The sequence below is a fragment of the Schistosoma mansoni genome (genome assembly GCF_000237925.1).
Source record: "Schistosoma mansoni, WGS project CABG00000000 data, supercontig 0183, strain Puerto Rico, whole genome shotgun sequence".
Lineage (NCBI taxonomy): Eukaryota > Metazoa > Platyhelminthes > Trematoda > Strigeidida > Schistosomatidae > Schistosoma > Schistosoma mansoni.
This window is the reverse complement of record NW_017386067.1, coordinates 308,071-333,757: the sequence shown is the minus strand read 5'-3', so window position 1 is coordinate 333,757 and position 25,687 is coordinate 308,071. Positions and strand designations below refer to the sequence as shown.

Genomic DNA, 25,687 nt, shown 5'->3' with positions numbered 1-25,687 from the left:
CCTACTATGAAGGAGAATAAACCAACTTCCATCTGAGAAGAAAATTAGGAAAAGATATTGGAAGTGAATAGGACACACATTGAAGCAATCATCAAATTGTATAACGAGGCAAGTGCTATCTTGTAATACTGAAGGGGAACGTAAAAGAGGAATGTCAAAGAACACACTGTGTTGGGGATTGGAAGCAGACATGAAAAGGATGAATAGCAACTGGAAACAACTGGAAATGGATTTCCTGGAAGATAGTTGGATGGAGAAAGCTGATGAGCGGCCTATGATCTTCCACGAATGGTAACAGGAGTATGTAAGTGTTAGATTTAATCTCCAATTTATACAAAATCATCAACATCTACTTCATATGTCATGTGTACCCAAGTAAGATCACAGAACAAACATTCACTCTCACATGTCATGAAGTTGTAAGCATTTGCTTAAATTTGGGATCTAAACACTAAAAATAAGGATCTTGATCAATAGAATTAGATTTATGCTAAATACCTAGACAGACATGTTATTATCCACTATTAAGTGACCAACCATTGTATATATCTCAGCACTACAATAGATGAATGGGAGGCCGAATATATCAGCGACATTCTTCACAACTAAGGTAGTGACTGTTTCTGGTTCGAATCCTATACTGAGCATAAGTTCATACAACATTACAAGGACATCTTGCTAATAAGTATCAATCAACATGGAACTTAGTTCCAAGATTTGTTGCTGACTACGTTCAATCATCTAAGAGCCTAGTTTACATCGTTCGATAAATTATTTTTTTTAAATTTTCTATCTCACTCTCTGTTACATTTTATCAATATTTTAATTTTCAGAGGTAGTTTTTGTGGATATTATAGTAATTTCAACAGTTAGGATCATCAGTCAATCGAAGCTAGACCACCATGAAAAAACTGGAAGCACTATTCGGCCGTTTTGAGGCGGGATCGTGGATGCGCACTCCTGAAGAGTTCCACAGTAGCACGAAACGGCCATCCAGTGCTTCCAGATTTTCCATGGTGGTCTAACTTCAGTTGACTCATGATCTCAACTATTAAAATTTTAATTTTCATTGGAATGAAATTGAATTTAACTTACCCAATGTAAATGCAAATCCTTCATGTGGCTGTAAGATTCAAAAAGAAAAACAGAACAGGTTATAGAAGTTTATCAATAAGAAACAAACATAGATACAATCGGAAACTAAATAATAAAAAAATTGATTAAAGATCTAGTATATTGTGTAATTTCTTTCAGCTGAACATAATATGAAATGAAAGGACTACGTATACTACTGATGTGTTGACATGTAAGTTCAATAGATCAGTCAATATTATGGAGATAACTGTTATCAATTTACTTTATCCCTAGGGGGGTGAGTTAAGTTTGAACACCAAGCACGTACGATCTCTGATCTTTAGACATTTTATAAAACTTTATTTAAGATTGTAAGCAAAGATCTTCACATTCAAACAAACAATACTAAATGAATTCAAACTTAATCCCACTGCACAAGAAAGTGGCTAACAGGACTTAGTAGCTAACTGGATAACGCGATGGCGTTTGAAGCGAAAGGTACTGGTTTCGAGTCCCAGAGTGAACATCAACTCTGTGATGCAGATATATCCAGCTGATAAGTCCCTGTGGCAGTTTAAACTAAAGAATTCTAACAATAACAAGTGTATGATAAGTAACTCTGAAAGTGTCCTTGGTGTGTTTTATGACTCCTTAGTAGTTACTTTTTAACGGTGACTGTTAAAATAAAGAACTTACACTAGGTTTTACACGGCTTTGTGTTTGTCTTACCATTGAAAACCTGGAAGCACTGGATGGCCACTTTGTCCTATTATGGGACTTCTCAGCAATGCATATCCACGATCCCGCCTCGCGAGATTCGAACTCAGGACCTATCAGTTTCGCGCACGAGCGCTTAACCACTAGACCACTGAGTCGGCCAGCATTCAATGGTGTAATGTCTAACTTCAACCAATCCATAAAGTTGAGCAACCGTTCACCAGTTGTTTTCAGTGAGTTCCTATCTCACACCAGACGTGGTTTGAACTCCTTTGGTCACTGCGTCCAGTGCTTCCAGGTTTTCATTGGTGATCTATCTTCAAATGACTCATGCTTTCAACTATGAAAATACTGAGATCTCCACAAAACTCCTTCTAAATATGGCTTTCATTTAAATAATCACTCAACATTACTTGTTGTTGTGTCCATATAGTTTTTCAAAGCTGATTGAATTCTGTTGACAAAGTTGAATTGTGGTTAGTATATTATGCTTAAAATTATGGCTGTGAAACTGAATCAAGCGGGTTTAAATCCTACATGGAACATCAATTGGCTCAAGACTATAGATAGATCTTTTTGTCAATTATCTGTAACCATTTGAAACTTTAAATTATTTTCACTATCTGATATCAAGGAAATTTACTTTATGATTGACTCAAATTACAAGTAGATGTATCAGTTGCATAGCATAAAATGAATTTGAACCAGTTGATCTGTAATGAATAAAGACTAAAAGGGGAGGGACAACTCTTGGTATAGTATAAGAACCATACATTGAATACTTCATTTGCATGATTCCATCATTTGTCTTTTACATTCTTTATGATTCTTCCAAGTCACAATTCCTTTCTATTTCTTTTTCTGTTTTCTTCAAGTTGACCTTCATAACCTTCAACTGTCAGGTTTTCCATTTCCAATTAGTGTTACATAGTACTTATTTCTATCGACTTAAGTAGTAAAAACCAAAATGACATTTGAATTTCATGCACAAAAGCTTAAAAATTTACTAACATGATCATGATTATATAATTCAATATGTCCTAATACACATATATATCAAAAAGTTATTCAATTTTCTTCTTGGTGATCTTATTACAATATAACTGTCAATGATTTCCACTACAATGAATGTATCAAAAACAAAAACAAAACGGTAAAAATGAATGAAGTAAGAACCATTCAAAGTTATATCAGTTATCAATTATCAAACCATCTACTGAAAACTGAGTTGAAGTTTCAAATTATGTTACAAGTTGAGAATAATACCAGTTTCACAATTGATTGATCACTGGGTGGTGACCAATCAATTGTGATTACATCTCAGTCCTACATGAGGTCGGTCGCAGCCCGAATAGCTCAGTGGTAACGTCTCTGACTGTGAAGCCTAGTGACACGGGATCGAATCTGTTAGGCGGTACCAGTTCCTTCAAGATTACAGGTACACCTTGCTGACGAGTGCCAAGTAGCACGAAATCCGGGTTCAGGGTTTCCTTTTGACCACCTCCAACCACTATCTTAATACCAGTTTCGTTCAATAATCAGACGTTGAAGCACTAACTTCAACGTGTCAGGAGGTTCTTGGTCCTAAGAAGCATCATCACAAGGAATGGATCTCTATGGGAACCCTGGACAAAATTCAAGAAAGGAAGAACAAGAAACTAGCAATTAACAACAGCCGAACACGAGCAGAGAAAGTCAAAGCACAAGCAAACTACGCAGAAGCAAACAGGGAAGTGAAGAAAAGCATTAAAGCCGACAAGCAGAAATACATGGGAGAACTAGCAACGACGGCGGAAAAAGCTGCAAGAGAGGGGAATATGAGACAACTATATGATACAACGAAGAAATTGGCAGAGAGATATAGTAAAAATGAGAGACCAGTCAAGGACAAGGAAGGAAAGACAATCACTGAGATTCAAGAACAGAGGAAAAGATGGGCAGAATACTTCGAGGAACTGCTGAATAGACCAGCCCCATTGAATCCACCGAACATCGAAGCAGCACACACTGACCTTCCTATAGATGTCACTCCACCAACGATCGGAGAATTCAAGATGGCCATCAGACAAATCAAAAGTGGGAAGGCGGCAGGACCTGACAATATACCAGCAGAAGCACTGAAGTCAGACATTGAAGTAACTGCAAACATGCTTCACCTTCTATTCAAGAAGATTTGGGAAGAGGAACAAGTGCCAATGGACTGTAAAGAAGGATATCTCATCAAGATACCAAAGAAAGGAGATCTGAGCAAATGTGAAAACTACAGAGGCATCAGTTTGTTATCAGTACCAGGAAAAGTTTTCAACAAAGTGCTGCTGAATCGGATGAAAGACGCAGTAGACGCCGAACTTAGGGATCATCAGGCTGGATTCCGTAAGGATAGGTCGTGCACAGACCAGATTGCGACACTACGGATCATCGTTGAACAATCAGTTGAGTGGAACTCATCACTATACGTCAACTTCATTGACTATGAGAAGGCGTTTGACAGCGTGGACAGGAGAACATTATGGAAACTTCTTCGACACTATGGAGTTCCTCAGAAGATTGTCAACATTATCCAAAACTCATACGATGGACTACAGTGCAAAGTGGTGCATGGAGGACAGCTGACAGGTGCATTTCCAGTAAGGACCGGAGTCAGACAAGGCTGTCTACTCTCCCCATTCCTCTTCCTTCTAATGATTGACTGGATTATGAAGAATTCGACATCTGACGGGAAATACGGAATACAATGGACATGTCAGAATCAATTAGATGATTTGGACTTCGCAGATGACCTAGCCCTCCTCTCTCATACACACGAACAAATGCAGATGAAGACAGCAAATGTAGCAGCAGCCTCCGCATCGATAGGCCTCAACATACACAAAGGAAAAAGCAAGATTCTCAAAAGCAACACGGAGAACATCAACCCAATCACACTTGATGGCGAAACTCTGGAAGAGGTGGAAACTTTCAAAACCTGTGAAGCATCGTTGATAAACAAGGAGGTTCGGATGCAGATGTAAAGGCGAGGATTGGCAAAGCAAGGACAGCATTTCTATAATTGAAGAACATTTGGAATTCAGAACAACTGTCAACTAAATTCAAAGTGAGGATCTTCAATACGAACGTCAAGACAGTCCTACTGTACAGAGCTGAAACGTGGAGAACTACTACATCCATCATCAAGAACGTAAAAGTATTTATAAACAGTTGTCTACGCAAAATACTCAACATCCATTGGCCGGATACTATCAGCAACAGCCTACTATAGGAGAGGACAAACCAGCTTCCAGCTGATGAGGAAATTATGAAAAGACGTTGGAAGTGGATCGGACATACATTGAGGAAATCACCAATGTGCATTACAAGGTAATCCCTAACTTGGAATGGTGAAGGGAAGCGGAAAAGAGGAAGGCCGAAGAACACATTACTTCGGGAAATAGAAGCAGATATGAAAAGGATGAATGTTAACTGGAAAGAACTGGAAAGGATTGCTCAGGACAGAGTTGGATGGAGAATGTTGGTGAGCGGCCTATGCTCCTCGACGAGGGGTAACAGGCGTAAGTAAGTAAGTAAGTAAGTAAGATTAGCATAATAAGAATTCAGTCAATGTATTTACATTCGTAATGAATGAGAACTTGGTTAAACTAAACCAATTTACCAAGATGGATAGTGTCTAGCAGTGAAATCCAGTTTGATGCATGTTTCGTCGTATTTGGGACTCATCAGCTGGATGTACCTGCACTTCAGAGTGGATGTTCACCCTGGGACTCGAACTCAGTATCTTTCGCTTCAAACGCCATCGCGTTATCCACTCAGCTACTGAGTCCTGTTACGCACTTGCTTGTGCAATGGGGTGAATTTAATCCAATTTATGTTACGTAACAAATCACACGGTGTTTTTGCAAAATATGAAAATGATACATTAGATACATTAATTGCACGTCTTCATTGAATTAGACCTAGGAAACGTCATCGCTCTTTTATTTTTTTTGTTGATATGTGAACTGGTTCAGTTTTTCTCTCTCTGTTCTCATGTTAGTTTTCTGTCAGTAAGAATCCTACTTTCAATTCTTGATACATGCTAATTATATCTCTCTGTTTAAGTAGCATACACCATACTCGTCCCCTCTTTAATAAGTCTCACTAGCTATTATTCTACTCGCCATACTACAGACTATCCTATTCTATGTATCACTATTCGTCGAATTGTCGAGCCTGCCAGTGCGCTGACCTCTGTAGCTGAACGGTCTCATTTTGTACAGTATAATTTTGAAAACAATAATAATGAGATTCTGTAATTTACACAGACTGACCTTAGTTAGACAACTAATGAAAACGTGATAGGAATAATCAACTGTTTGTTTTTTAAAAGGTTGAACTTCTCACAATTCGACATGCATAACCAAATAAGGAAACGAACCTAGAACGTTCAGTGCTCTTAGCTGGAGTTCATCGATCTAGAAGTTATCAGTAAAAAAAATTATTTTATCATTTGAAATCAAGCTGAAATAAAGATAATCTTCATAATGAATTAATCTTCTCAGTCAAACAAAAATCAACAAAGCACTTTATATTTTATATAATTAAAATCATGAGTCCAATAAAGCTAGACCACCATGGAAAACCTGAAAGTACTGGATGGCCGTTTCGTCCTATTGCGGGACTGCTCAGTGGTAGTGCACATCCACGACCTTGCCTAGGGAGATTCGAACCCAGGATCTAATAGTCTCGCGCGCGAGCACCGCTGAGGAGTCCCAAAACCGGACGAAACGGCCGTTCAGTGCTTCCAGGTTTTCCATGGTGGTCCAGCTTAGATTGACTCAGGATTTCAACTATACAAAATCACTAAAATCTCCACAAAACCCCCTTCTGATAAAGCATCTTATATATTGAAATATTGAACAATGAGTAAAAGAAAGATTGGCGTTAACAAAAAAACACTTTTTAATGAAGAAAAAATAAGTTAGTTCATTAGGTCAATTAAGTACTTTCGTGATTTCATATTGACCAAAGATGATCAGTGAAGCATAATATCAATATGTAGTAACAATAATATATATTCATCATTAGCAAGGATTGGAATGTTCCATCGTCAGCACTCAGAATAGAATTTTTCGGGTAGTCTTTATTGAGATAAGTGTATATTGTATAAATTGGATGAGTGTTGTCTTTTTATGAAAATTATTTATAGAGTAGATAGATTGCGGTTAGTAGTAGAATTTAGACTGTACATTCTGTCCTATGTGAGACTCATCAGCTGGAGATATGTTGATCCTAGTGTTCATGTTCATACTAAGACTTGAATTCAGTCCTTTAACCTGAAACATTCATTACGTTATACACCAATCATCTAAGCATTGAAAATGACGTAATTCAAAACAAGATTATTTGTGATATAAACATGACCCTTGTTAAACAAATAAATGGTTATTTGAAATCGTCATTTGTTAAACATTTTACTTCCTTTTGATTTTAATCAGTTGATTTTACAACTTTTAACAGTACAAATGATACATTGATCATATGTTCAGTGGTCTAATGGTTAAGCATTCATTCACGAGACCGAAAGTTTAGGGTTCGATTCCCCAATGACGGTTCGTTGATGTGTACAGTTAAGGAGTCTCGTACTAGGATGAACTCATCGTCAAATTCTTCCAAGTTTTCAACGGTGATCTAGGTTACATTGATTCATGAATTCAACTAGTGAAGAAATAATATGTTCAATGGACTTTGTATCAAAGTTCTTCGATATTTTAACGATAATATTCGTTAAAGCGTATATCTGTGTTTAGTTTTGATTTAGATATTATGTTCAAAAATTTCCTTAAATTCGTCATCGTCTTCAAAATTCCTTCTTATATTTGTTTGAAATACATATTCATAGAATGTGTTTTCCAATGGATTATTGAACTTAGATAAACTTGTCTGTTTGAAAGTAGTTGACAATAAAATCTTGTTTAATCTCGGCTTCATGTTGGTTGGAATACTTGTAGTGAAGGAATACTCCAGTAGGGAAGACCGATTTGATACTCAGTGCAGACGTACAGAATATCTTCGTGAAATATGAAAACTACATATTAAATACAAAATTTACATATCTTCCATCAATTATCTCTCATAAATTCACTTAGTATTGTTTGTTTGAATCTTCCCATTGATGTGTTAGGACTGCAACTGGTCAGTCTCTATTGGCATATGCGTAAACTGTGCGTATTGCCTCGATATTGCCTTAATTCAAACTTCACCCCATTGCACAAGTAAGTGGCTATCAGGATTCAGTAGCTAAGTGGATAACGCGATTGCGTTTGAAGCTAAAGGTACTGGGTTCGAGTCCCAGAGTGAACATCAACTCTGAAATGCAGGTACATCCAGCTGACGAGTCTCAAATAGGACGAAACACGCCTCCTGGATTCCACTGCTAGACACTATCCATTTTTGCTCATCTCTTATAAACTTTATCATTACTTCATTCCCATTGTTATAACAATTACTCTCTATTTATATTCGTGTTCTCTTCAATTTGATCTTCTCAACATTCTACTGCCAGACATTTCACTTGTGAATGATATTATATACTTAATGTGACTTTAACCCGTCGCCAATTTGTTGTGATTTTGTGCCCGGCTTTTATCATGTGACATATATATATATATATATATATATATATATATCCACCAATCGAAATATGACTTAACCAATCTTAGCACTGTACCAAACGAATGACGTTCGACAGGTATAAGCAGCCTAGCGTCCTTATTGGTTCGTTATCTGCCTAACCCTTCCAGTTGAGTCCAGAACATCAATTACAGCTTCTGTTACGCGAATCATTTATTTTAAACATACTTGGTTTATATACCAACCAAACAGACAGCATTTCACCATAAAATAGAAAATGACGTTTGTACAAGATTAAGCCAAATTATGGCTGTGAACGTGGGAGACAGTAGTCAATAAACTGAATATAATCTAGGAACAGTAATTCGTATAATAATAAGCAAATAACTAGAATCATTGGAACAAAATGAATTCATGTTCTCCTATTTCTGTTTGAATTGATCATACATACAATCAATGGTTAAAGTTGAGTTTTCTTTTTTTATCAGAAGGGATTTTGTGGAGATTTCAATATTTTCATAGTTGAAAGCATGAGTCAATTGAAGCTAGACCACCAAGGAAAACCTGGAAGCACCGGACGGCCGGTTCGTCCTATTGTAGGACTGCTCAGTGGCAGTGCGCATCCACGATCTCGCCTTGCAAGATTCTTTTTTTGTTTATCGAGGTCAAGAATGTCAAATAGTTTTATAATTGAATGATAATGTTAAATTCGATCTAACTGAATAGTGAATTCATATATAGTTGAATGAACACCAATAAAGCATCCTAATTGATTAACTGAATGTAATGTAAACATATATATTTACACATAATTAAATGAGATATCAGAGGTTGAGAAGATTTTATTGTTAGGATGAGTAGTTCAATGAAAACATTACTTTTGTTGATATTACTTAGTTACAGTTACTTCAACACTACAAATTCTTTTCAGTAATGAATAGGAATCATGTTAGGTGGTTAAAAGTAGTCAGAAGGAAACCGTGCACATTGCTATTGTACTGTTTGGCATTTGTCAAGATGGAGCACCTGCAACGTTCAGGGAGTTGGATCTGCCTGTGACATACGAATCTATGTCACCATGTTTTATAGTATGAGATGGTAAGCAGTGAGGAAATCAAGAAATGACTAGCCTCCTGTCTGACTGAGATGTTTAGGTTGATTAGTCAATGAGTATTATTCAATATCAAGACATCAGATACACTTTAGTGATGAATATCAAACAGCACTAAACCATAGTACAAGGTTCCCTGCCGACGAACTTAAAATCATATAACATCCAAACGAAGTACACATGATTCCAATTCATTTAGATTTGTGACCACTATAAGTTATATCAGCACTACTAGTCACAAGCGAATCTTTACGGTAGTGATTCTTATGAATCTATTTGCATTTTGTTTCATAGTCAGTCTTGTTCACTATTATAAAACATTTAACATCCAAAACCCTTATACCATTTGACGAGGTTGTTATTTCAAGACTGTTTATATAGAATTCATAGAGTTTACATTTTATACTTCAGTCAGTTCGTAAAATAGTACGACTATCATCCATTGTCACTGAAGATGATTGCCTTATACTTATAATTGACTGAATTATTACTTACATGGTTACAGCTGCTTATTACCCCTAACTCACTATGTCCTGGGCTTATTTTCAAATTGTTGTCTTTTAATTTTTGCCTCCAATCCCGGGCGCAATGTTTTTCTGTTTGACTTTTTTTCCTTAAACTTAGAGGATTCCGAGTTAGGAATAACATCTTGATGCAGTTTAATGATTACCTTAATGTATGTTTTAACTAGATCCAATGTCTTTCGCTAATTTCTTCTATGCCAAGCACGAATTCCAACTAAACAATATGTGAATCAACTTTGATAATTGAATCTCAACTCAGTAGTTTAATAGAACGTGCTTTGTCAGTGATTAAATATTCACAGATGACTTCATGAGTTGATGTAAGCTAGACCACTATCGAAAATATGGAAACACTAGATGGCCTAGTATGGGACTCCTCAACAGTGCATATCCAAGATCCTGCAGGCGGAATTCGAACCCGGGATTTTTATTCTCGCGTACGAACGCCTGCATCCAAAGGTGTTAATGTTTAACTTCAATCGATCCATGATTTCGAGCAACCATTCATTCATTATATGAGGTGGATAACTGTGACCAGTGGAGTCCAATCTGTGTCGGGCGTGAGACAATCATTAGATGAAGGGTTGTACAAAATGATGAATCGGCCTGAAGTTAGGCATTAACACCTTGGAATGCCAGCCTGCTCAGTGGTCTGAAGTTTAGGTTTTCTTTTGAAGGACCCAGATATGAATTACGAGTGTGAGATCGTGGATGAGCGCTCATGAGTAGTCCCATACTAGGACAAAACTGTTGTAGTGCTTCCAGGTGTTTCATGGTAGTCTACCTTATATTGACTCATGAATTCAACTATAAAATTGAATTTGTTACTTATTAAATCTCTTTTTCCTAATCAACTCAATGTATGTTTTAAACGTTATAATCCTGAATTCATGTATCTTGATTAAAAAAAAGAATGGTAATATTTAGTTGGTTTGCATGGATTCATATCATATCAATCATAAAACAGGTAAGTAAATATTTACCTTTAGTTCAGGGCTTCCAAGTTTTCAATAGTGATCTAACAATAATCCATTCTTGATCTCAATCAAATATTTATTTAACCATTTACACATACACATCCATACACACATACATACATGCTTATTGGTCCTATGAAAAGTAAAGTGAGGTATATGCTCAATAACTTCTTATCTAAATATCTAGTGTGTACATTCTGTGTCCTACACACATTATGACCCTGCATGTTGAATCTAAGATTTAAACCAGTTAGTCTCTTTAGTAAATTTGGATCGTGTAATAAGAAGCTGAAGTTTATCAAAACTATTTGGTAAATTCAGAAGGGGTTTCTTTGTGGATATTATAGTACTTTTAATAGTTGATATCATGAATCAATTGAAGCTAGATAACCATTGAAAACCTGGAAGCACTGGATGGCCGTTTCATCCCATTGTGGGACTCTTCAGCAGTGCGTATCCACGATCCCACCTCAAGAGATTAGAACCCAGGACCTATGCAATAATTATTAGCACAATACATTTCGAACAAACTGATTATACATAATATACTTGTTAAGAACATTGATATATTAAAAATAAAAGGTAAGCTAGACTAGAAATGAAGGATGACAAAGCAGTGAAGCATCTTAAGGAGATGCAGTCCCATGGTAGCCGGCGATCAACGATTGATTCATAGGCCATTTTTTCCGTCAGGATACTGGAGCCCATGTGCACCATCGGTTTGGAATCAGGGTTTTCTAACTCCCTTAGATGGATCCTTCGTGCCCACTAACCCGGTTAAAGCGTCGGACATTATCTTTCCGTCCTCTTAATATCGTAAACAACACCGGTGCCACGAGAAAGCAGTGAGAAAATAACATGAAAAACAATGTGAAAACTCATCATGGTGGATAATAAACTAATATTAGTAGGGTAGGTTTAAGGTGAGAACAAACTACCTATGAATACATCAGAGGGGTCAAGACTTTGGTCAACCTTATTATACCCTATTTAACACTTTATATACTACAAAAGTCGAGTTAATATAAATTTTATGATCTGTTTCAACTTTGTATTTGGGAATAGGGGATGATGAATGTTCATCATCTCCTCTTATTAGGTCATTGGATTTTGTTTTTGTAATTATTTATATACATCAACTCTGGGATGTAGGTACTTTCAGTTGACGAGTACCAAATAGGACCAAACGTGCGTTTCTGAATTCCATCACCAGTCAACATCCATCACCTTTCATAATACTTGTGACTTTAAGCAGTATCGAGACAATACGTACAGGATGCAAATGTGCCAATATGAGACTGATCAATTGCAGTCCTAAACATCATTGAGAATATTCAAATAACCAATACAGAAATGCATCATTCTGGTACATGTTCAGATATCCTAATTTGGAGATCATGATTACTCCTCTCCAAGTATGTGATGTCACATACATACATATTTAAATTGGTTAACACAGTGAGATGTGACGCAATCGTTTTCATGCCTTCTAGTTTTTGGTCAAGTATGGACTCTGTTTTTTTTTCTGATAATGATCTTTACAGTGTAGTCTATTTGACTCATCTCTAAATGGTAAGGTGGTGTGGACAAGGTTTTTTTGTGTCAAAGATTATCTTAGTAATGTATAATAGTTGCTGAATCGAAATATGATTTCCAAGAAATTGATTAAAACAATAACGAAGGTAAGCCAGTATCATTTTTCTCTTTGCTCTTGATTTCGTTACAGTAAAACAAGAAGCTTTGGAGTTTCATTGATTTTTTCATTAAAAGTCCAAATATTTGGAAATATTGAAGAGGCTGGACAGTAAAAACGAAAATGATACTTCTTCATATTGAAACTCGTTACACATTAACATTGTTAGATGCCGGCCAAATTAGTGGTCTAGAGGTTAAGTGACCGCGAGCGAAAACCGGTGGATCCTAGGTTCGAATCCCGCGAGCGGGATCGTGGATGAGCCCTTCCGAGGGTTCCCATATAGAAACGAGACGGCCGTCCAGTGCTTCCAGATATTCTATGGTGGTTTAGATTCAATTGACACATGAATTCAACTATTAAAACTATTATGACAATAACTTATTTCAGTAATAACAGTACGTAACAATAATGGTACAAAGTCTTTCACAATGAGGTGTTCTCAGCATAAATTTTTCAATATTACAGTAAATCAGCCCTTAATATCCCTTCACATTGTAACCAGTCAAGAGATATATTCTATAAATACCTCTTTTACTCAATGTTCAATATCTTGAATTCATCTACATTGGTGAAGGTTGGCGATCAATTGGGTAGCTACAACTATTTTCGTTCATGTATCAAATCTTGAATGAAAAGGCGATATCTTACAACTGTCTTTGAAAAATAAATGACTCAAACATATGATTAGTCGATCGTAATATTTTAAAAAATAGGCTGTAGATCATAAAATCGAGAAAAATAACGCTACCTACTAATGAATAATAAATCAGTAGTATAATTCACTAGTGAGAAAGAAAATTAATTAGAACTGATTATAATCTAAATACGTAGAAATTAGTTAATGAAAATAGGGTGTATACTACTTATGTCAACAAATATAAGTAGTATGTAACACCAATCATTAGTGGAATGTCTAGAAGTAGATAGATCAAATGGAAGAGAACACGAATATAAAGACAGAGTAATTCTTATGAAACCGAGGGTGAGGTAACGGTGAGGGTCGTAAGAGATAATTAATGGGAGATGTGTAAATGTAGTATTTGATGTTGTAGATGTAAATAATTCCCAAAAATCAATAGCTTTGTAAGTGTTCGACATTTGATGCTGACCACATTAGTTTAAGTGGACTTGGCAGCCTTTAGGATTTTTCTCGAAACGGTTGCTAGACACAGCAGCACACAACAGCACTTTCGGTAGGGAACTCCTAGCTATGTATAGTTTTCATACTTCACGAAGATATTCTGTAATTTCGCACTAATTAATAAACCGGTCATTCCCACCTAAATCTTCGTTAACTACAGAAATGGAACTGGAAAAACACGTAGTGTGCATATGTGTATGCACATGTGGTGGAAACATAAAGTCAATAAAAAAAGAGAAAATAGTTATTGCATTAACAATAATGATTCTTGCATATCTTCAATTGACAGATAATTCCCATTTAAACATTGAGAGAAAACATTAAGTTAATCGAAGGGATCTTTTATCAACGAATTTATTATCAAGTTGTGCAATCGTATATGTATATCCCACTCTCAGGATTCGAACTCAGGACCTTCGGTTCCATTCTAGGACGAGACGGCCATCCAGTGCTTCCAGATTTTCCATGGTGGTCTAGCTTTATTTGACTCATGAATTCAACCATTGAAAAAACATTTAAATCATCTTACTACATTCAAGTTATAATTCATTACTAACTTATTAAATCTTTTATTATTATTCGTATTACGTAATCTAGTATTCTAATCTTTATTTTACATCATTTTGGTTAGATTTTTTAACGTTACGTGACTCAGTGTAAGACACTTCCTCAGAGAATAAATAACCAAATTAACATTAATCCAAGTTTAAATAGTACAACGGAACAACACGAATATTTGGTACGATCAATCAAAAAACAGGTCTGATTAAATCAATGTCACGTCATTTCGGTCAACGTGATTTATGAGCGACGTGTATGTACTTTGTGTGTGTGTATGTGTGCATTGTTAATGGTGAAAAATGTATGACCTTTATAATGACAAAGGATAGACAGAAGGAGTTTCGTGGAGATTTCAGTATTTTCATAGTTGAAATCATGAGTCAATTAAAGCTAGACCACCATGGAAAACTATGAAAATACTGAAATGTCCACAAAACCTCTTCTGTTTATAATCATATGCTCATTAGTGGCTAACTTCAAGAGACATGTCCTGGAGTTCTAGTAGGAAGCAATGAACAGTAGAGTTCAACCACGTCTGTTGTTAGATAACAACGCACTGAAGACAATTGGTGAACGGTTTCTCAAACTTCGTGGATTGGTTGAAGTTAGACATTAACACCGTCGGATGCCAACTCAGTGGTCTATCGGTTAAGTTCTCTGGTGGAAGACTGGTAGGTTCTCGTTTTGAATCTCGCGAGGCGAGGTCGTGGATGCGCACTGCCACTGAGCAGTCCCACAATAGGACGAAACGGCCGTCAGTGCTCCCAGGTTTACCCTGGTGGTCTAGCTTCAATTGACTCACGCTTTCAACTATGAAAAAAAGATATATATGTATACGATTACACTGGTTGATAATAAATTCGTTGTAAAGAGATCGCTTTACTGAACTTCGTACTTCTTCCCCTTAACTACAAGTAATAGGAACATACAATGATGTTTGTATACATAACAACCCCTTTCTATTCAACTAATAATGACATTCTACATTGTTTTCATTGAACTAATTGAATTATGTATGTGTTTTTGTGACATAATAAACAAAACAACATGTATAACATGTATAAGATAATCCTTATCCTATTAGCTAATTACATGGATTACATTAATTTAGTAACGGATATACTTAATATGATTGTTATTAGGAAAGATCTAAGTTTCCCTATTTGTTTATGCTACTTAGATAATAGTGAAATTTAGGTGATGGGTTTGTTTAGGATATATCTACATCTTAGTGTTGGGTATTCATATTGAAACTTGAAAACAGTTTGTAAATTAAATGTTCTGGATTCGAGCTAAGGTGTGAATATTAACTCTAGAAAGTATACATGTGATGTGGTCTACTTATATCCATATAAGTAGTATATGATGTTGGTCAGGCATAGAATGTATTTTGGCAGAAGACCGATGAGGAAAGAACCGAAACGAAGTGCAATCGGTAGGAAAATACACAAACAATGGAATTAGAGAAGAAACAGTGAAGATTGAAACTATTGGTTGTTAATTTGCAAATTAACTGTCCATTGTATGGTTATCAGAATTATTTAGATAGCCTAAATACATTCCCCCCCCCAACTAGTGTTTTCTTCACTAAGTTGACTGTATAATTACCAGAATGTAGTGAGATTGTCTGTAATGTGTGCCTAAATAGATTCGATTGTCCCTACCAATGTTCTTGTTCACTACATACATATTTAGCTATTGAGAAGGTTAGAGTTCGAAGTTAAATAACATAGTGAAAAGGTAGAGTTGAATTAATGAGACCTTATGTTACCACAAAAGTTTGTGAATCAGGGCCCAAATGTTTTATTCATTTTTAATTCTGTCTCATTATCTAATACGTTTTTTCAAGGGAAACTAATCCTTTGTTTAAGGTTGGTTGAAGAATTCTCTCAATCCAACGTTATTATTATTTTGTGATCCCTTTCAAGCATCTTCACAAATATGTAATGATAAGTGAGAATGAAGACGAAAAATGCATTTTCAATTCCACATTTAGCTACAAATCTATCTATTCTGTATAACTTGCTTTATAATGATCATATCGAGTCTTCCATACACGATGTACATATGTCAACAAAGATTGAACTTTATTCAATCTTAAATATAAACATGGTGCAATCTATCTGTCATCATATTCTGAATTAATGCAAAAGTCCAAGAGCCAATATAATAAATTTAACTAATTCCCTGGTAAAGTTTTACTATTAGTGAAGATTGGCTTCTAATTTCAACAGATAAATCAACTTTGAAGTAGATTGTAAAATGTTCACAGGTTACATCACGGTCTAGTCTTAGTTAGATTACATGTGGAAACCAGGTAGCACTGTTACGTGTTTGTATAAGATTCTTTGGAACAAAGCATCTTTGACCCCACCTAGAAGGATCGAACCGAAGAACTTCGGTCTTAATCCCAGTGCTAAATTTTTAGACAGTTAATTTGTAATTTAAAAGAGTACATATAAGTGGTTTATTCCTGGTGGAACAAATGAATAGAAGTGAGAGTTATTTCTAATTTTATTCCGTAAATAATGTATAAAACTAATTGGTGTAATAAAGACTTCCACATATGAGAGGAAGCATGGAGTACAATGAACAGCTTAGATGTGAATATACGACTTGGAATTCTCAAATGACCTAGACATCTATGCCATACACACGAACAAATGCAGGTAAAGTCAACCAGTGTGACAGAAGCATCTGAAACATTAGTCCTCAACAAACATAAAGGAAAAAGCAAAGTCCTCAAATACAACACGTAGAACATCGAACTAATCACACTTGGCCGCGAAACTCGGCAAGAGATTGAAATATTCATGTTTCCGGATAGCATCATTGATGAAAAAGGGGGTTCCGATTCAGACGTAAAGGATTGGCGAAACAAGCACAGCATTCCTACAATTGAAGAACATATGGAACTCGAAACAACTATGAACCAACATCAAAGTGAGAACGTTCAATACGAACGTCAAGACAGTTCTACTGTACGAAGCTGAAACGTGGAGAACTATTACAACCATCATCAATGAGGTGCAATTATTTATAATCAATTGTGTACGTGAGATACTGAATGTTTGTTGCCCGAATACCATCAGCAAAACAGCTTCCATTTGCAGAGGAAATTAGAAAAACTCTTTGGAAGTGGTGGGTGCGACATACATTGCAGAAATCTTCAAACTACATTAAGAGACAAGCACTAACTTGTAATCTTGAAAGGAAACTGAAAAGAGGAAGACCATATAACACTCTACGTCGGAAATTGGAAACAGACATGAAAAGGATGAATACTAACTGGAAACGACTGGAAATAGATTGCCCGAGAGATAGTTGAATGGAGAACGCTGATGAGCGGCCTATGATCTTCCACAAATGGTAATAGGCGTAAGTAAGTTTATTAAGAAATGTTAAATTTGTATCTCAGCTTTCAATAAGATTAATTTATATGGTTATTAATAACAATTTTGAATGACATTTATACATAACTATCTTGAATTCTATACATCATAAAATCGATTGTCAACCAGAAAAATATCAGAAGGGTGTTTTTGTGGATTTTATAGTGATTTTATTAGTTGAGATCATGAGTCTAATGAATCTAGACCTCCATGGATAACCTGGAAGCACTCGATATGCGTTTCGTCTTATTGTTGGACTTCTCAGTAGTGAGCATCCACAATCCTGACTTGCGAGATTTGAACCCAGGACATATAGGCTATGCACGTGAACAATTAACCTCCAGACGACTGAGCCAGCATCAAACGGTATTGATGTCTTAGTTCAACTAATCCATGGAATTCAGCGAAACATCCACCAATGTCTTCAGTGAGTTACTATCTCACAACAACCCGGGTGAACTCCACTAGTCACTGCTTCTCACTAGAAGTCCAGGAAATACCTTTTGAAGCCGGTCACTAGTGAAAATATGTTGATTAACATGAGAAGGTGTCCCAAAATAAGATGGAACAGCTTCGATTGACTTATGATCTCAACTCCTATAAAAACATATGTTTATTACCTTAATACAACAATCTATTTAAATATTGATGAATTTAAAGTAAGATAACTTTTCTGACATGATGATCTATTTGTATGGTTAACCGAATTCGGATAGTTATAACCAGGATAAGGAAAAAAAACATAAACAAACGAGTTGATTATCAAGTGTACCAAAAAAAATCTTTTTTTTAATTTTTATTATGTATCTGGGTGGAAATAAAAACAGAATCTTGTTTATGAAATTTTCGATCTAACTATTTTTTTTTGGTGTAGAAAAAAAAATAATTTGTTACATTTGTTACATTGAAAGGTAAATTATTCACCTCCAGAATACCCTTCTCCCCCCCCTCTCTCTCTCTCTCTCTCTCTCGAAAAAAACATCAAAAAAAAGGAACTAATTGAAAGTTCACATTTTGTCTGAATTCTTCATATCAGCAATGCTAAACTCTATAATTGAACATTGCATAATATAGACAAGTTAACCGAATGTAGTACCAATATTTGTATTTATGTTCTACCTCTCTCTCCCTCTCTCCTTCTCTCTTTCTCTTTCTTTCTCTCTTTCTCCATTAACCTTGATTATTGAATTACCAAAAAAAAATGTTTATGTTATTTAGTTCAAGGTTAAATGATCCAAGGTAATCACTTGTCTAGTACAAAGTTTTCTTTTAAAAAAAAATGAATAAAGATTGTTTCCATGAAGATTTTCAAGAAGGAAAAAATAGTTAAGATAACAACTTATGAAGGATTAACGGTAATGCTTGTCTTAGCTGGTAAAATTTCATTTTAGATTTACCTGTTTTCATCAATTTGTTTTTCAATTCACTTAGTATTGTTTGTTTGAATCTTTCCTATTGATGCTTAGGACTGCAACTGATCAATCTCTAATTGGCATATGTGCATACTATGAGTATTGTCTCAATATAGCCTTAATTCACAAGCATTATAAGCAAAGATGGATAGTGGTTAGCAGTGGAATCCAGTTTCACGACAGTTTCGTCCTATTTGGTACTCGTCATCTGGGTGTACCTGCATCTCAGAGTTGATGTTCACTCTGTGACTCGAACCCAGTACCTTTCGCTTCAAATACCATCGTGTTATCCACTCAGCTACTGAGTCCTGTTAGCCACTTGCTTGAGCAAAGGGGTGAAGTTTAAATTCATTTAGTACTGTTTGTTGGAGATGCAAGTACACCTAGATGACGAGTACCAAACAGGACGAAACGCGCGTCTTGGATTCCACTGTTAACCACTATCCATCTTTGCTTATAATGCTTATGAATCAAGGCAATACGCACAGTATGCACATATACCAGTAAGAAACTGATCAAATTTTAGTCCTGAACATCAATGAGAAGATTCAAACAAACAATACTAAGTGAATCTAGACTAGTTTACCAAGTGAAATACTAAAATTTTTCTACAAGCTAATCGTTTAGATCATGATAGATCTTGTCTATTATTATCATTTATAGGATAAGTCATGCAAGGCAGTTGAATGAAGAAGAAGAAGCAATAAGAGAAGAAAAGTATATTTTAGTATTCGTTTTATTTTATTCTATTATATCATCAACTGAATCAGTAAATTATGCATTTACTAGTGAATCAATGTAAATTACGTATAGAGATGATGTTTGTGAAGACCATAGAATTTATTCAGTTTAAAGCAGGAAATGATCTTAGCTAGATAACTATTAAAAATCAGGAAGTACTAGACAAGTGCTCCGTCCAAGTATGGGACTTCTTGACAGTGTTTGTTTACTATCTTGGATCCGGTAAATGGACTCAGAACCTTTGATCTCGCGTGCAAACGCTTAAATTCTAGACCCCTGATCTAGCATATAATGGTTTATATGTCTAACTTCAACCAATCTACCATGTTGTGAGACTACCTCTCATTGACTGCAGTAAATATGATATAAATTTATTTTTGTTTTAAGTCATTAACAAAATATTTGACAGTACTTCAGAAATCCTAGAACCGGAAAAACATAATCAGTTGTCGATGCATATTCTAGAGTCTTCTCACATAGGAATGAAACAGTCATCCAGTGATTCTAAGTATTCAATAGTTATCTAAGAGGGGTTTGTGATTCTAATATAATTCAACAATCTACACAACCTTATATTATTAATAAATTTCTTTTTCGGTTCTAGAAAGAACTTTTATTTGATAATGAATGTATTAGATTGTCCTATTTCAGTTAATCTCTCCATTTTTTCCTACAAATTATTCATACACATTATTAGTAGTATCTGATCTACACTTTATTTTCCTGTATATCTATTGTAACCCGACCATTGCTGCTACCAGTCGTGATGAATCAATCGAGCTATACTGGCTGGAATAATCGTTCCTCAAGGTCCTACCATGCGAGACAGGTCGATTGGAGAATGGTAAGACTAAAAGCAGCAACTGAAGGTTCGAGGGCGAAGTCGTAGTGCTAACTGTACAGAGGTGTGACGGCAGTAAGGTGTTTCCTTTAGACAACCAGCATAACAGCGATATTGCCTTCCCACTAGGAGGGGTGGCGTTAAAAAAGGTCCGCCCCAAAAATGCACATTTCGCCTTATCCCACGGATATCCGTCTCTGGCGGTAAGGTCCCAACAAGTACTGAGCTAACACAAAAATTACTCACGAAAAGGTCGTGTGTGACCGACCTCAAGCAGTTGTCTCTTGGGCACTGCGGTCACGCTCTGAGGTGACTAAGACCACATCTAATCCAATCCCTTTTTCAGGTACCTCAAGAAGAACCCTTCCACGGTGTGAGCAACTGGGAAGTGATAACTGCCTTCATACCTCTAACAGCACTGAAGATCACTGACGGATATCTCTTATAATGTTCCATAAGTTTTAAATTAGATGATTTAATATGAATGATGTCTTAATCTCATTTAAAGATGGAAAACATTAGACAGATGATCTATTTTAATTCGAGTCACTTCGGCAGGTGATAATCATACCACTTCCAAGGGATAAAGTCAGCTACCGTTAAATCATCAACTAATTGAAATGAGATTCGGTTGTTGATATATGCAACTTCAGTCAATTCAATTCACAGTGTGATGTTCATGTAATACCATTGGAACAACTTGTGTGGTATCTCATGATAATTAGGTTAGACAACTCAAGCAACTTAGTTCATCCTGTGGTGTGGGCTACTTATATAACGATGGTCGGGCACTGAATATATTTCAGTAGAACATCGATAAGGAGAGAACGAGAACAGGACGGAATTGGTATGAAAATGCATGAACAGTGAGATCAGAGAAGATGGAATAATATTTGCAGAAGGAACAGTCAATATTGAGACAATCGATTGATAGTTTACAAATTAATTATTGACAATATGGTTCTCATATTTTACTGAGATATTCTGTACTTTCTGCCTAAATACATTCGATTGTCCCCCCTCGTCTTCTTGTTCACAACAATCTTAGAGCGTTATTCCATTTAACAAAAATGGTCTAGTGTACATTCTTATTTAACACTAATTAAGCCTTTTTATTCATAGTTGACAATAAATTTACTACAAGTTGGTTAGTTCGAAAAGACTAACGAATTAATGGATACTACCCTAAGTAACATGTATTATAAGTAGAGATGGATGGTGGCTAGCAGTAGAATCCAGGATACACGTTTTTTTGGACTTGTCAGCTGGATGTTCATGTATTCCAGATTTGATATATACCCCATCAAACAAGCTAGCTACAATCTAGACTCCGTAGTTAAGTGGACAACTCGATGGCATTCGAAGCAAATGGTACTGGGTTTGAGTAACAGGATGAACAGCAACTTTGAAATGTAGATACATTCGACAAATGAGTCCTAACTAGACCAAAACGCATATTCTGGATTCCATTATTAGTTACCATCCATCTCTGCTAATATTAAGTTAGTTGTTTAATCAAAATATTTTAGGGTAGTACCTCTTATTTCCTAATTTAAGTAGTATTTTCACTCGATAACATACTACATATCATATTTTTGAATGATTATTTTCACAGTAGTTGGGTGTCTAATGCCTAAAACGTTATTGAAAATAAACTATATATAAAACAATTGGTTACTGAATTTGATTACCTTCAACATATTCCCCGGCAATCTGGTTTGAGTTTTTTTTATCAAAGATTTCATTTACTACTCACAAAAATGCCGTAAGTAGATTATTAGGCAAAATGGTGAAGTTATTTCATTTGAACCACTGAAATATTTATAAATATTATTCTATTTTAATGACAATTTTGCATTGTTGTTAAAGTGTTTGTCAAATGAGCACATTTTTCGTAGAAGTGTTTTTGATCATCATTTTCTCCCGAGAATTACTAACATTCAGTAGCATATCATGTTAGTAATGCAAAGGTTCGACAACATGCAATTGGACAAAGTGATGACAACTCAAGTGGTATCATTATTTTGAAACGTCGACTTCTTTGAATTGGATAGAACTTAAGAATGTCGTCCCAGAAAAAAAAGTGCTCAGCGCAAAAACTTTTGTCATAGTATGAAAGAAAGCCATGTGTAGGACAGGCATCTGTTTGTCCATCATGACTCACTGATTGGAGTCCTAGAAATGGTGCAACCAAATGACTTGAGACATTATCAGAAATGAATAAGAATGGAGGTCATGTACGGTCCTGCTATGAATTCCTTTTACTTTCTTAATAAAAGTGATAGAAATTTCTATAACTGAAAGAATTATTTCTATCATTATTTTTTCCTAACTGAACTACCTCTTCAGTGCGCATCCACGATCCCGCACCAGCGAGATTCGGTTAAGTTCTCTGGTGTGAGACTGGTAGATCCTGGGTTCGAATCTCGCGAGTATAAGATCGGGGATGCGCACTACTGAGGAGTCACATAATCGGCCGTCCAGTGTCTTCCAGGTTTTTCATGGTGGTCTAGCTTCAACTGACTCATTTTTTTCAAATATGAAAATACTGAAATCTCCACAAAACCCCTTCTGAACTACCTCTCCGAATTTATTTAATTTCACGTTCATACACTAGTTTCTGTTAATTGTTTTTACACTCACCTTACTTTCTCTATCACTTCACAATCACACTTTTATTGTACGGACACATATCTTGTTGCCCCTCCCCACATTTGTACCAATGTTAATGTGTTTAAATAAATAAAATACCCTAATATACTACTCATTAGTAAGGTCATATCAACTAAAGCGATTGAATTGATGTCTATTTCATTAGTGTTAATCGAATTCTATATCAAAAAATAGGGGAGTGATATCTGTAAATTCACTTTTTATCCGTCAGGACTATCTTAATTAATCATACATAAATAAATATGAATGTAGGAATTATTAATAATGAATTAGATGTAATCTGTATAGTAACCATTCATCAGAGTTTAAGTAGATGGAACATACTTTATCCATAGTACTAATTAATTATCAGAAGGATTACAAAAAGCAGGGTTCAGTTTAGATGACATTTCCCACATAATGATTTGCATAAGTATTCAATAATGATACTGTTATATCCTGATCAGTATTATGAATGGTAAGTGTTGGGATCTATCTATACAATAATACGATAAATATATTTTTATTATACAGTTGTTAGCCCCTAAATGCCCTTGTACGGCCGAGAGTGTGGAGAGTCCGTTGTCCCTCCTCAAATGCTCTCACATGGCCACGCGTATATAGCCTCTGCAACACAAGTCCTACCCACTGCGTTCTCGTGGCAGGGGTGAGAGGACGAAAGGCGAATGTTCGGCACTTTAACCAGATTGGTGGACACGGAAAGTTCACCTAGGGGAGTTGGGTTCCAGTCTCCTGAGGGAACAAATGCCGTATGAATCAATCGTTGGTCACCGGCTACCATGGGAATGCATCTCCTCACGATGCTCCACTGCCTTGTAGATCAGATCTTTAGGTCAAAGGCTCCGGGTGTGGCCCCCCGAGAAAAAAACTCGCTTCGGTCTGGGCAGCCGGGCAGTATCACAGCCCTCACACAAATTAAATGAGATTTATGTGGCGCATATATATCTGATGCCCCTTTGTAAATATATTTATGTGTTTAAATAAATAGATATAATTGTCAAGTAACTAAACTATTCATATACGTATGTTCCTCTCATTACAAGCTTCATTTTGACCCATAGACTATTACTATACGATTTACCATTCTTGATTTATGTTCAGTTTATTAAGTACAGTCTTTCATAATCACAGCCACTTTTATGCTTCAACTTGTATAAATGTTATTTCCTATTTTATGGTATGATGTAGTCTATTTGACTGGTATATAAACCGAGTATGTTTGAAATAAATGATTGGCATAGTGGAAGCTGTCATTGGTGTTCAGAACTTAACAGGAAATGCTAGTCAGAAAGAAGGGTCGATAAGTATTCTAGACTGTTCGTATGCGTTATTGGTCCGGTAAATAAGTCACAGTCCTCTAATTAGGGTTATCATTACGCTATATATTAACTGAGCACAAGGCCATAACTAATGACAAGGAAGAAAGGTAAATGATCGAAATGGTTTATTATTATTATATTCTTTCATATAGTTTAATACATCAATTCCTTTTGTACTTTGAAGACTTTTTTTTAACTTAACAACTAAAAAGTCTTCATTGAGTGTTTAGAAATAAAGGAGTATTTGAGTGAATAATCGTTTGTTTTTCCTGATAATTTCATGATTAAGTAAGTCCGCCTGTAGCTCTTCCAGGGGCTACTGACGGTTCCAAGCCCGGATAAAGGAGAACGGTTAAGCATGAGTTTAGCGACCCCATCCCGTAGAAAACTAACTCGCTAAAAAAATGCCCTGGGAGTTGAGGGAAGAATTATGACGCCTCATGATGAAAGCCGACATTCTTTGGAAGTCACGAGGCCGATGCTCCTTTTAACAACCAAAGCAATAATTTTTATAGGCGTAAGTAAATAAGTAATAATTTGATAGTAGTACCTAACTTCCAGTACAATGAATTAAACAATATTATTTACTGTGTTATCTATCACTATGAAGTCTAATAATGAAAATAACTACAAAACAGTTATACATTCAAATTCATTCAGTATTGTTTGTTTGAATCTTCCCATCGATTTGTTAGGACTGCAACTGGTCAGTCTCTAATTGGCATATGTGCATACTGTGCGTATTGCCTCGATATTGCCTTAATTCACAAGCATGGTGAGCAGAGATGGATAGTGGCTAGCAGTGAAATCCAGTTTCACGACAGTTTCGTCCTATTTGGTACTCGTCATCTGGGTGTACCTGCATCTCAGAGTTGATGTTCACTCTGGGACTCGAACCCAGT

General features: G+C 35.8%; 1 protein-coding gene and 2 non-coding genes across 3 annotated transcripts in view; 1 reads left to right on the top strand and 2 right to left on the bottom strand.

Annotated features, from left to right (window-relative positions):
• Smp_129230 (subfamily S1A unassigned peptidase (S01 family)) overlaps nucleotides 1-11,236 on the bottom strand; it is a gene marked incomplete at its 5' end in the record, with an annotated part of 30,144 nt that extends 18,908 nt beyond the window's left edge. The window contains 2 exons of the mRNA XM_018794809.1: nucleotides 1,096-1,123; nucleotides 11,222-11,236. Coding sequence (XP_018647032.1) covers nucleotides 1,096-1,123; nucleotides 11,222-11,236 — 43 coding nt within the window. The remainder of the gene's footprint in view (nucleotides 1-1,095; nucleotides 1,124-11,221) is intronic.
• On the bottom strand, nucleotides 5,539-5,605 carry Smp_tRNA_00431_Pseudo_TTG.1.1. The gene has a single exon. It is a non-coding gene (tRNA).
• Nucleotides 8,056-8,127, top strand: Smp_tRNA_01961_Pseudo_TTG.1.1. Its single transcript has one exon. It is a non-coding gene (tRNA).
• Nucleotides 11,237-25,687: the final 14,451 nt, after the last annotated feature.